Raw genomic sequence first — 12,836 nt, 5'->3', positions numbered from 1 at the left:
TGGACTGCTTGGGCCAAGCATGGAGTTAAAATCTTGATTTTAAGTTCCATGGGCCAAGTGGTGGAAGACAGAGAGTGTTGGTCAGCCATTTTGTCTCGAAGCCAGGGACACCAGGACTCGACATAAGTCAAGTAAGTCAAGTCAAGTGTTATCATGAGCTTGATTACTGATTATTCCTATTATAAAATTAAGAAGATCAATTCAATTTCGACAATGTGGTAAAGTAAGACTACGATTTCAGGTAAGCTATTTTACGTTTTCCCTGGCGAATTAAGTACGCATCTTTGTAATACCAGAGTCGGAAAAACGCCCCTCCCCAGGAAAGCGAAGAAGTTCAAGAACAATGGGGTTTACCTTTACGTCGACGTTTTAAATTTCCCGCTCTTTCCGTCCCGTGATGCAACTAAACTACTTACCTATGCAAACCTGAAAATCCCTCCAAAATTCTTGAATGATTACAATACTAAATAGGTTAAAGGAAAACAAATGTGAATAATAAATGCTGTAGGTATTTAGGTTCACTTTGATTTACAATGTAGCCTACTGAATGCTGTTATTTGCGAATAATTTGCTGTTTTTATGTACAGTTACGGTAAAACCAGTAACAGAATTGCGACGCTTTTCATACCTACGTTACGTAACGACGATAAGGCGCCAAGATCATACTTTTAGGGATCATTTCTATAGTATGTGACCCGTGCATTCTCACGGAAACGTGAACGCACGCAGAAGCCACGATGACGAGCGGTAGCGTTCCCTTCTGAGCGCGAAGCGGGCTGGGAGTGGAGTCCTCGCGGCTCCGGGCTCCCGGCCATTGATGAACGTTCCTCCCCCTCTTACGGAGGGGCCGGAGGAAGGGAACGCATTCCGAGTGGTTTCGCCCCCTTTTTTCTGAAATCTAAAGAAGAACTTCATAACCTAGCCTCTGCCAGGCTTTTGGAGACGGCTGGAACACTCTTTACGGAGGGGCTGGAGGAAGGGAACGCATTCCGAGTGGTTTCTACCCCCCTTTGTTTTCTGAAATCTAAAAGTAATCCCAGCAACTCTAGCCTCTGTCAGGCGTCGGGAGACGGCTGGAACCTGGCTAAATGGGGAGAGATTACATTCGGAGGGGCCGGAGGAAGGGAACACATTCCGAGTGGTTTCTACCCCCCACCCCCCACTTTTTTTTACCAATCAAGAAAGGAACCCCTCCCTACGACGACTGCTGTGCGTTTCCTTCGTTTAATCCTAAATGTAACCTGGACACCACACCAGGTCAACTTTCTGCCTATTGTGCTATGGGTCTGGCATCCAGTTCCGTGAATGTCTTATGTAGAGTAGAGTAGAGTAGAGTAGAGTAGATCTTTCCTCTCGGTAGGAGTAAGTAAGTAAATGTAGTAAGTAAGTAAGTAAGTAAGTAAATGAAGTAAGTAAATGTCTCTAAGTTATGTAGTAACTTACAGTAAGTCACTACATAACTTAGAGAAATTCAGGGAACAAACATACATGAAACACAACAAAAGAAACACACATGATCATGAGCCTTCTTTGCAGGCTGCCCAATTTCATGAATGTTTCTTGAAAGAAAGTGGAAAGAAAATACCACTCAACTGTATCTGAAGAGAGAACATCAATCACTTTCTCTCTTCAGATACAGTTGAGTAGTCTTCCCACTTTCTTTCAAGAAACAGTCATGAAATTGGGCAGCCTGCAAAGGAGACTCATGATCATGTGTGTTTCTTTTGTTGTGTTTCATGTATGTTTATTTATAACGTTAGTAGTTGTAAGCAAGTGAGTATAGCAGTAAAGAGACATGTATGATGTATACTCCTTGTACATCTAAAATTTGATCAGCCGGCTTTAACTAATGTTTTTTTGTTACGCCACCCTACATAAATACAATCACCGGTAAGGGAGAAAGCGGAATGTCATACTGTCTATTACACTGTAACGTTACATGCCTTTATGTACATGTCTGTTAATCCGGCCAAGCAGATCATACGGTGGCAAGGCAGTATCCATTGGCCTATGGATAACTACTAGTACCTTGCCACCGTATGATCTGCTTGGAGATTACATATTTGTAAACGTGTGACCCATTGTATACCTAGCCCAATTAGGCAAAATGTACAGAACATCTTATTTAAAAGAAACGAAAGACTATGGAGGATATATGCCAAGGATAGCCATGAGAATCCAATTAACAGACTACGCATTACGTCATCGACATATTCCATACATGGGCATTGGAGGTCGTCCGACAGGTCACTGACACCAATAAAGTAAGTGCAGATGCAAACCAAGGAGGTACCCGCACGGTTAAATATTCACCTGTGTGTGTGCTTCTGATAACTGTCTTACAACAGACACCTAGCCACTCGACAACTACCACGTACGATAGGCATCTTTCATGAGACTCACCGTCGACACAGAGCCACGTCAGCTTTATACGCCGTATTAGAACAAGAAGGTCGACTCTAGGGCACATCAGCCATGGACGGAAAAGACAACACCGCTTCTGGTATAGACAAGTATGCCAAAAAGCCGAGGAAACAGGCACCCAGCACTGTAACAGGTCCTCTGTGGTCTATACTGTCGGGTATCTTGTCGGCCCTGTCGGCAACACTGCTACAACTTGCCGCTGAGGTGCCCCTGTTCCACACGATCGTTGTCCGATGCACCATACAACTCTTGGCGGCGGTGGCCGTCCTCTGGGCCCGACGGGGATCCGACTTCGCTACGGTGAAGAGGCGGACGTTGCCGTGGCTGGCGCTTCGTGGCCTCGTAGCCTTTGTAGCCTTCTGTGCTAACGACTACGCCAGCACTACGTTACCTCTAGGTAAGAGTATTGGTAACGTTAGGATATTATTTGTCTTCCGGTTTGTTTGCAAAATCCGCCATGTTGGATCATGTTGATACTTCTAGGGTCTCACACCGCCTCCTTGCGGCAGGTCGCAGAAAGACAACTTTTTAAAAGCGTCTTCCGTTGTCTGGGCAACGCTAGTACATTTGTACTATACGAGTATGTGGTGTTTTGTCATACTTTTGCTGGATGTTCATATACTATATTAATGAGGACCTCACTGATGATACATACCCCTTGTACGAAGCATTTATTTTTCAGTGCACATTTGTTATGCTTCATACCATTTTTTCACCTTACTAACCTTTGGTTTTGATAACCGTCCCCAATATCTTATCATCATCATAATTTCGTCTTTATTTTCTACAGGAGAAGCCATTGCGATCCGACAAACCAGCCCGATATTCACAGCGTTCCTGGGCTTCTTGTTCTTCCACGAACCCGTCGGTGGTCTCGAGGTCCTGCTAGCCGGCATGTGCTGGTTAGGAGTAACCCTAATATCAAGTTCGCAGGCCGCCGATTCGCACGATGATGACCTTGACCCTGCCCTTACCGAGAAAACTCTGAAGGTCACGGTAGCGATTGTTGGTGCCATGTCGGCCGCCTTGGCCTTCCTAGTTGTCGGTAAGCTCTCTCGGAGGGACAAAGTCTCGACAAACGTTCTGGTTTTCGTCCGGTGTCTTGTGACGACGTTGTTGTCTGCGGGCTCGAACGCGTTGTTCCTTGGCGGGATGAGTGACGTCATCAATATGAGCGGGTCGAACTTGATCTTGCTGGTGACGTCAGCACTGTGTGGTAAGTTTAACCCCCACTGTATAATATGTCCTATTCAATTTTCCTTCTCTATTTATGTTTACGGAAGGAAAACATTTTTTGCTTTGTTTCTTCTTCCTCTTCTTCTCAAAACAAATAAGGTCAATGACCTGAACCAGACATCTGTCACCATTGTAACAAGTGTTGGGTTACATCATGTTGCAATTCTATAGTAGGAGGGATTTAGACTCCTGTCACCATAGATATGAATGTGTTTGAGTAAGAATTAACCGAGCAGACCATATGCAAAGGTGAACATGTTACCTTTCTAGTTCAAAGTAACTTTTCGTCTTTGTTACGGTTTTTGTTTGTTTAAAATCTCTTCTTTTTCTGTTTCAGATTTGGGAAGTAACTTTTCCTTGACCAAAGGCCTGTCCCTATCCAGAGTAGCCTCACACTCCATCATTCTCCGGAACTCCAACGTGCTGGTGTCGTTTCTGGTCCAGGTAAGTTTTTTTTTTTTTTTAAGTTTAAAGATGTGTGATGGAAGCACTTCAGCATTTAGACATAAATTAGGTGGGATAACCAGCAAAAGAATTTTCACTTCATAACTTTCAAGGAAATACTTTTTTTTAGAAAAGTAAGTACATATGAATAATCTGATTTTCCAATGGAGTTATCAAAATAGAACGTCCTGCAATGTGTCTTTAATATATTAGGTAGAAAATCAAATCTTACTGTCACTGATTATACTGAGAAATAAGACAGATTAAACAGTTTCTTTGTCTTTGTCATATCCTTACTACACGCTCATTAATTTTCAGATCGTGGTGTTCAGTGACTTCCCGACATTTCAGAGTCTCGCAGGTGCAGCTGTTATAGTTGTATCAGGAGTGGTCACGGCCGTCAAGAGTAGAGGATGAGAGTCCGCTCTGTTTCAGTCTTTCTTACAATTCTAAGAAACGTAGTAACGCTTGGGACCAATTGAAATTCAAAATGCTATTAAATGCTGATCTAGTAAGTCACTTTTCGTTTGAGTATAGGATCTTGATGTAAAGAGTGGAGGTAAACATAGGTCTAGTAGTCTAAAAATCTATCTGAAGCATTTTCATTTGTTTTAGAAGGAATGGCCAATAAATACTCCGTTTTTATGAGTTTTGGGTTTTGTGATCTTAGCACTACGTAAAATACCTCTTTCCAGTCACTCAGTCAGTCATATGTGGCGTCGGTGGCGCAACGGTTAGAGCGTTGGACTCGGAACCGTGAGGTCCCGGGTTTGATACCGTGGCCCGACGTTGTGCCCTTGGGAAAGGCACTTTACACGACTTCCCCACCTGTACGGTGGAGGGACGCCCACCTAATTTCTGTGTGCCAAACACACACTATTACAGCATAACTTCCTGTATTTATATGGTATGTTTTGAATATGCTATGTTGATAATATGTTAGTGGTAGATAGCTCTTGTCATTAGCCGACAAAATACATGTACGACTTCAAAGGCGCGGCTCCGCGGCTATTTTCCATCTCATAAACGATTGATGCCATTTGAAACGGTCGATATGCCATTTTGCTGAATGGTCAATGCCATATCCGAGTGTCCCAAACGACTAAAAAGTAATATATGCTATAAAAAGCAGCATTCTAATTGCAAATATAAGGGAGGGTCATGTAGAATTGCAAAAGGAGGGATCGTGCTGATACACTTAAAGTTAGCCGTTCTGCGATATGGCATCGACTGTTTCAAAAGGCAACGACCGTGTACGAGACAGGCCCCGCGATCCCCCGTACTCCTGCAAACACGGGCTGGCGCGAATGCATGATAATGGGCGGACACGGCCCCGTGCTACTGACGCGAAAGCGAGGTGAGGGCCGTTCTGCAGCTCCGCGCTGCGCCTGCCGGCGATCTCGTGATGTCTTACGTGAAGACTCCACCGTGTTGGACTGGTTCCGCAATTAACACTGACAGGCTTGTAACCTGTGAGTTAGTAAGGCGGTGGTATGATTCACATCTATAATTAGATGCACCTCGTTCAACCACCATTGCACAGCAGTGAAAAACAGTGTAAGACTAACTCTGGAAACTTTCAGAAAGTTTCAAACTGAAGAGACAAGATCTTTCAGCCAACCATACTTAGGTAAGTCTTCCTAATATTTCTCCACAATTCTACAACTAGTCGACGCGTCATTTGTTCATTTTATGAGTAATAAGTTAAGATTGTTGAAAAGGTTGACAGGCTAATTAAAGGTTGGTCCATGCGTCACCTCAAAATGGCGACGGAACATTGCAAGATGCTTATGCTGAGTGCTAAGCATTAAACAGAGGATATGCATTGTTAAAGTACATGTATGACCTGGTCTGGGTTTAAACTTAAGCCCTCCCTGTTACAAAACATCAGTGCAAAAATTTTGATTGATGTGTGATATAAAATTAATGCTTTCCTGACGTGACTTTTTGAAGGGGGGTTGCACTTGCAGTTTGAGAAATTTAGCAGACTCAAAAGTACTAAGTAGTTTCATCGACAGGTTTGTTTGATTCGACTTCACAAGGCGAGGGACCCGGTCGGTTTGTTTAAAACGTTAACTCTCATTTATTTGTGAGTTATCATTATTTATGATGTCAAACATGCTTCTCGGATTCATCCGATTTTTTTCCGGCTTAAATTTTTCATTTGCAAAATCATAACCAAAACTTATTTGAATGTACAGGGTTAAAGAAGGAAAGCAATACATTGAGACCATACGACTACGGTCTGATCAACATATACATGCATACTACAGTTACTTTTTCTATTGTGGGATTTGGTGTTTTAAAGGCAGTGTAAAGGGCAGGTCTCATCAAGACTACCCTGGGAGCCAGACTCGTATCGGGCTGTTAACCAGTTTCCTTCGGTATACAAGAGCACTACGCCCGCCTATCTAAATTGCCGCTATGGGAGAGTTGAGCCCGAGGGGAGTTGGTCAGCCCATAAGTAATGTAGGGTAGGCCGGTATAGTACTAGTATCGCCCACTGAAGCCCGCGTTTCATATACGGTCCGTCGAAAGCTTCTTCAGTTATCGTGCTAAACCGCACAAACACTTACACAAACGCTACGGAAAACATGGCGAATTTAATTTTTTTTAATTGAAAGATTTGTATCCGCGTAACAACATTAAACTGCAACATTCCAAAGAAGCTGTAGGTGAACCCCGATGGCAAAAGGGTATCAAGGACAGGCGTGTTTTGTTCAGCGTATTATGTGACGACACATGTGCTTTAGAAGTAGCTAAACTGAACTCAATTTTTTTCTAAAATTTTGTTTATAACACAGTTGTGGTAAACTTGAAGATTAGATCTCTCTGATTAAAACACGTTGTTCTTAGGCCATGTTTGCGACGCAAACAACAGATTAGCTTCACCTGACTTGAGTAGTAATTACCGGTCGTCTGGTTTGTGTAACCTTTGGGCAAGAAAGACCATCTACAAATAAATGCACCTAGTTCAACCACTATAGCACGGCAGTGAAGAATAGCAGTGTGAGACAAACCCTAGAAACTACGAGAAAATCACAAACTTGAGAGCCATGTTCTGCTAGCCAGACATAATGAGTATTCCTACTGTTTCAATCATAGAAGTTTGTTGACTAGTCAATTTTCCTTACAAGTAAAAAGGCTGTCGAAAAGGTTGGCAGGGTAAAAGGTTACTTCATGCGTCATCACTTCAACATGGCGACAAATAATTACTGCCAAGGACACCGCGTGACGTCTACGACACTAATTACTAGTATTCATCATCATTGATAGTTCATCAACCTATATAATTACAGCTTCTGTATTCGGACTTTCTGGTTGTAATGCGACTTATAAAGTCTTGGGATTTCTAGAATCTGTTCACAAACTGAGTCACATCCATGTATGTACCATGATATCAGGAGATCTGTATGTTATCAAACACATCTTGTGCCTATGTCTCATGGTTTACTGAGGGAAAACACAACATTGGAATACTGATTGATGCGTGGTATTGTTTTCATGACCGTTTTTAAATGAAGTCCGTTGCAGTTTTGAGAGCTTTGTATAAATAATTAGCAGATTTAGAAGTGGTGCCCTTGAAAGGTGTCTTTGATTCAATTGTACTAGGTGGGGCACCCCGTCTGGGTTATTCACCTTTGTATTGTTAGACCCTCAGGCTGGTTTGTGCATAAAGGGACAGACAAGTTATGTATTTCAATTCATTGTTATTGCTTTTTTTGTCTTGTACCTTGATGTAGTGCCAGTGATACGTCTTAACGAATCAAACCAATCAATCACTTGTCAAACTCAAATATCATTTTGATTTCTGATTACTAGGAGACTCCTTAAAATACAGCGGGCCGGGTGCATATTTACTTATTAGTCTTACATGATATCGCTTTAAAAGTGTATAGTCGAATCACTATTATCTGATCTACAAGAGTGGCAACATCTACTGGCTGGTGAGGTAGATACGGATAGATTGATGTCGCACTGCATTGTTAGTTATTACTGTATGTACATTGCAGTTTTATTTATTTACCTGTATACGTCAAGAATCTAAAGTTTGCACAATTGACAGCACACTCCACGAAGTGGCCTAGTTCAGAGGCTTGTGAACCCACGTAGATCAGTATACATCCGTTCAGTAGATCATTATTCGGACTCATAAAATGAGTCCTCTTTTTTGCACATCTCTATGATTAGGGTTACTGTACATACGTGTATCTTGTATGTGAGCTCTGCTATTCTCGTATAGTTGGCTTCTTAAATTCAGAACTAATAGATCTGTATCTGTATCAGTATAGCCGGTATAACCGCCCTTTGGCGTAACACACCAGCTTCGCTGGCACGCGGCGCGGCGGCAGCTAGCTAGATATAAACAGTCTGAATGAAAACCGGTCACGCTGCTAAAGGAGGTACTGATGCCCGGATGAATTGCCTGAATGAAGATGACGGACGGTATCGAAAAGTCGTCTGTTGTAAAAAAAAAAGTGGTTGTGAAGAAAGACTGAATGCGGCTACAGGACATTTCCACACGACTGTAGACACAGAACACCGTGGATGATGATGATGATGATATTCTAGTTTTGTATTCTATTGTTGCCTTTGCAGCAACACCATGCAGACGTGTCGCGTGACGTACCGATCTGCTGCAGTCGTTGTCCTCGGTCTCCTGTGGGTCGTCACGGCTGCCTTCACCTGCCCAGAGAAATGTAGGTGTAACTCTTACAAGCGGGTTAACTGTCGGGGTAGGTGGCTCGAAGACGTCCCCGCCAACATACCATTGGATACAACTGATCTTTACCTGAGCTCTAACAGCATACAGAATCTGTCTGATGTGGATTTCGCCAACCTCACGCGTCTGGTGGTGCTTGGTCTGTCCAACAACTACATCCGCGTTCTCCCTGCTGGAGTGTTCGCAAATCTGACCAGTTTGGAAGAGCTTTCCCTGTCCAACAATAACATCTCGCGTCTCCCCGCTGGAGTTTCCTCATCACATCTCACCCGTCTGAAGCGGCTGGATCTATCTGGTAATTTTATAGTTGATCTCTCAGATGGAGTATTCTCAAATCTGACGAGTTTGGAATGGCTTTCCCTGTCCAACAATAACATCTCGCGTCTCCCCGCTGGAGTTTTCTCACATCTCCCCCGTCTGAAGACGCTGTATCTATCTAATAATCATATAGTTGATCTATCCGATGGAGTATTCTCAAATCTGACCAGTTTGGTCAGGCTTTCCCTGTCCAACAATAACATCTCGCGTCTCCCCGCTGGAGTTTTCTCACATCTCACCCGTCTGGAGTGGCTGTATTTAGATGATAATCATATAGTTGATCTCTCAGATGGAGTATTCTCAAATCTGACCAGTTTGGAATGGCTTTCCCTGTCCAACAATAACATCTCGCGTCTCCCCGCTGGAGTTTTCTCACATCTCCCCCGTCTGAAGTGGCTGCATTTATCTTATAATCATATAGTTGATCTCTCAGATGGTGTATTCTTACAGATGGCCAGTTTGAGACAGCTTTACCTGGACAACAATAACATCTCGCGCTTACCCGCAGACTTTAGCCGGCTCCTTTTCTTGCAGAGACTTGGTATAGCTGGCAACCCCTGGAGGTGTGACTGTAGTTTACAGCATGTAATGAGTTGGGTGCGTACTAGTAGGAGCGATTTTATTACGATTAGCGGTTCCCCTAGCTGCAGCTCCCCTCCCCACATGGAAGGTATTGAACTGACCGACGTCACAACAGACAGGGTTTGTAATAGCCGTGGAGACTGCACCATGGAAAATGCAGAGGGCACTTGTGTTTGCAACGTCGTCCGGACTGGCCAATATTGTGAGGAAGGTAAGATGTCTGTTTCAAATAAGGCATGTTTGAAATATAAGGCATGTGAAACTCCTTCGACAAAAGAAATGCGAGAGGGATATGGAAAATAACAAACTTTGCTGGTCACATCTGAACGAGTAATTTCATAAAATAGTCAATGGCCTAACATGGAGATATCTTTTTGACTTAATCCCCCCTGAAATTTCTCAAACCTCTCTGTACAATTTAAGAAATAGTAACGACTTTCGACTTTCGTTACAATTTACTAATAGGTTTAGTAGATCTTTTATACCCTATTGTTTAAGTCATTGGAATGAACTGGACCTGGAAGTTCGTTCTTTACGATACTCCTTGTTCCGGAAACACCTTATTAGATTAGTACGCCCCTTTTGTCCCCCACATTACAATTGTGGCCCGCGTTACACCTGCGCCCTTCTTGTTCGGCTCCGCATCGGCACCTGTGCTCTCAATCACAGTTTGTTTACCCGAGGACTCTCTACCTGTGCCTCTTGTAGATGCGGGTGTCGTTGCGAATCTTTCATGCACTTCATGCTACATTGTCCATTATACAATAATGAGAGATCGGAACTTTTTGGCAATCTTGCAGATTTACTTGGTCATCTTGTCAACCTTAATGGTATGTCAGATAATGCTAAACTGCACTTTATTCTTAGAGGCTCCTCAATGTTACCCTCTATGTACAACTTTAAAACGATGCAACTCACTCAGATTTACATTGGAGATACCAAGCGCTTCTAGCTCTGCTTGACTGTTTCTAACAGTCAATTAGATATAGAAGTCCAAATACTACGTAAGTGTTAATGGGCATAAATTCTCCTCCTAGCTCTGATTGGCGGATGTTTTTCCGCCAATGAGGTTACCATGTAATCTTATCTTTCAAATAGCTCTGTTAGCATTTAATTTAATATTTTAATGTCTTGGGGTGGTGGGACTACGGCGCACATGTCAACTTTGTATATTTAAACGTTAATTGTACCTTTTTTGTGTGTGGCGCTGTTTATATAAGTTGTTAAGTTGAGTGCAGCGTCACGCTGTCCTTGTTATGTCTTTATGTTTTGATGAATAAAAAAAAAACGAGTAAAAAAATTTACCCCAAACTAGGCACATGGTAGCATGAGTGTCAGCCCTGTGAAAGCTAACAAGGCTGACACTCAGGCTAGGCATATGGGCAAACTGACGAAAGCTCGACACTAACTCTTTATTTCTTTTAACGGAAATGTCTTCCAGTCTTACCTGCACACAGATACATATCTACATGTATTTGTCATGACTATAAGTCACTAAATTGCTTGCAGAAGTTAACGTGGCCCTTCGAAAGAATGCAACGCAGAGTCCCACCGACACAGTATTTCATGGAGCCGAGAAGGCTGTGGATGGTGATTATCATGAGTGCGCTTCAATACGTTGGGGGGAACTTCCACCATCATGGAAGGTTGATTTAGCAGGTTTCTACCAAGTTAGCCGGATCAGCGTTCTTAGCAGGGCCTACCGGGGTAAGTTGTTACAGCAAAGAAGGTGATAGCTGCATGTATTTTAGCGCTAATGTAATTATGTTTACCGAAGGAAAAAAAATCAATGCCTGAGGCTATTGACAGGACGATCCTGTCAATAGCAGAAAATATTGCACTGCTGACAGGACGATCCTGTCAATAGCAGAAAATACTGCACTGCTGACAGGACGATCCTGTCAATAGCAGAAAATACTGCACTGCTGACAGGACGATCCTGTCAATAACAGGAAATATTGCACTGCTGACAGGATCGTCCTGTCAGCAGTGCCATTTTTGGCACTATTGACAGGATTTTTTAAATCTTCCATTTTGGGCTGTATTGACATGATTTCTTCATGTTTTCATTTTTTTTAACCATGTTTTCATTTTTTTCAGTCAGAAGGCATATGCTACTGTACTGTCGATTAGGCGTTTCACGATGGCGGCTATCATCGCGTTAACAGCTAGTTATTATCAATACAGAGTACTCCAGCAGATACATGTCAAAACTAGACATGCTCAAAATATAAATACAGGCGAATTTCACGCATAAGCTGTCTGAAATACGAAGGCAGTTGTGTTTACATAAGATGACAATAAAAAAGACAAAAAGAAGTTTGATCTCTATCCTTTATTCTTTCAACCAAGGAGGTTAAAATCAGACCTCCTTGTTGAAATCGGCATAAAAAGAGTATAGCTAGCCAGGGGAGTTGGTCGGCCATAGAGGGTCGACTTTTTATTTTTTTCTACTATTTATTCAGCCTGCAAAAGAGTCTGGAGGAGACTACGCAGGGAATACCGTACTGTTGTGTTGCCCGCCTACTCGGCTGATCGGAGACCCCAGGGCCTGGGGGACCCCTTCACTCATCAGTAAGCTATCACCTCGGGGTCCCCTCATGGACCAAGCAACACACGTCTATACTTAAATAACTGAAGGAAGTCAATTTGCTGGAATTCGTCTATAGCACTGCTGTAGTTAGCCTGGATGGCATCCAGGCTAGGCCATATTGTTTATACGGTGGCTGTTCTTGATTGCAGGGTAAGGTTTCGAGTAGACCTTGTCCGCCATCCTTTCACCCCGACGCGCTGTCTCGTACCCGCCGGTGGGCCGCTGTGTCATTCCCGCGGCGCCGGCCCTAATGGCTTACTGTCGCCCCGACTAGCCTCTACCAGGCACCGCGGATCGCTGGAAAAATAGTAGAAATTGGCCAAAATAAAGGGCGCTACCGAGCGGGGGATCAATGTATGCACGACGACCTGCAGGGGCCGCAGCGCAGGATCGTAAAAAATGGCCTAATAGCATACATACTAGTAATAACACCTACATAAGACCTACACGAACCAGCGCCCACCCCAAAAATTTCCAGTATGAAATAAAAATACCAAAAATTTTATCGATCCTGTC

At 43.2% G+C, this 12,836-nt stretch overlaps 2 protein-coding genes across 2 annotated transcripts; both read left to right on the top strand.

Moving 5' to 3' along the window:
* Positions 1–2,038: 2,038 nt before the first annotated feature.
* LOC109480309 lies at positions 2,039–4,704 on the top strand. Its single transcript, XM_019782497.1, has 4 exons — positions 2,039–2,821; positions 3,215–3,640; positions 3,998–4,104; positions 4,423–4,704. The coding sequence occupies exons 1-4, from the start codon at positions 2,476–2,478 to the stop codon at positions 4,519–4,521; spliced, it is 978 nt and encodes a 325-aa protein (XP_019638056.1). The 5' UTR covers positions 2,039–2,475; the 3' UTR covers positions 4,522–4,704.
* Positions 4,705–5,324: 620 nt separating this feature from the next.
* LOC109480234 (carboxypeptidase N subunit 2-like) lies at positions 5,325–11,460 on the top strand. The gene is made up of 3 exons (XM_019782383.1): positions 5,325–5,461; positions 8,704–9,938; positions 11,237–11,460. The coding sequence occupies exons 1-3, from the start codon at positions 5,325–5,327 to the stop codon at positions 11,458–11,460; spliced, it is 1,596 nt and encodes a 531-aa protein (XP_019637942.1).
* Positions 11,461–12,836: the final 1,376 nt, after the last annotated feature.

The sequence above is a fragment of the Branchiostoma belcheri genome, unplaced genomic scaffold (assembly GCF_001625305.1).
Source record: "Branchiostoma belcheri isolate BF01 breed outbred unplaced genomic scaffold, Haploidv18h27 scaffold50, whole genome shotgun sequence".
NCBI lineage: Eukaryota > Metazoa > Chordata > Leptocardii > Amphioxiformes > Branchiostomatidae > Branchiostoma > Branchiostoma belcheri.
The sequence above is the reverse complement of the archived record's forward strand: the minus strand, read 5'-3'. Positions and strand labels throughout refer to the sequence as shown.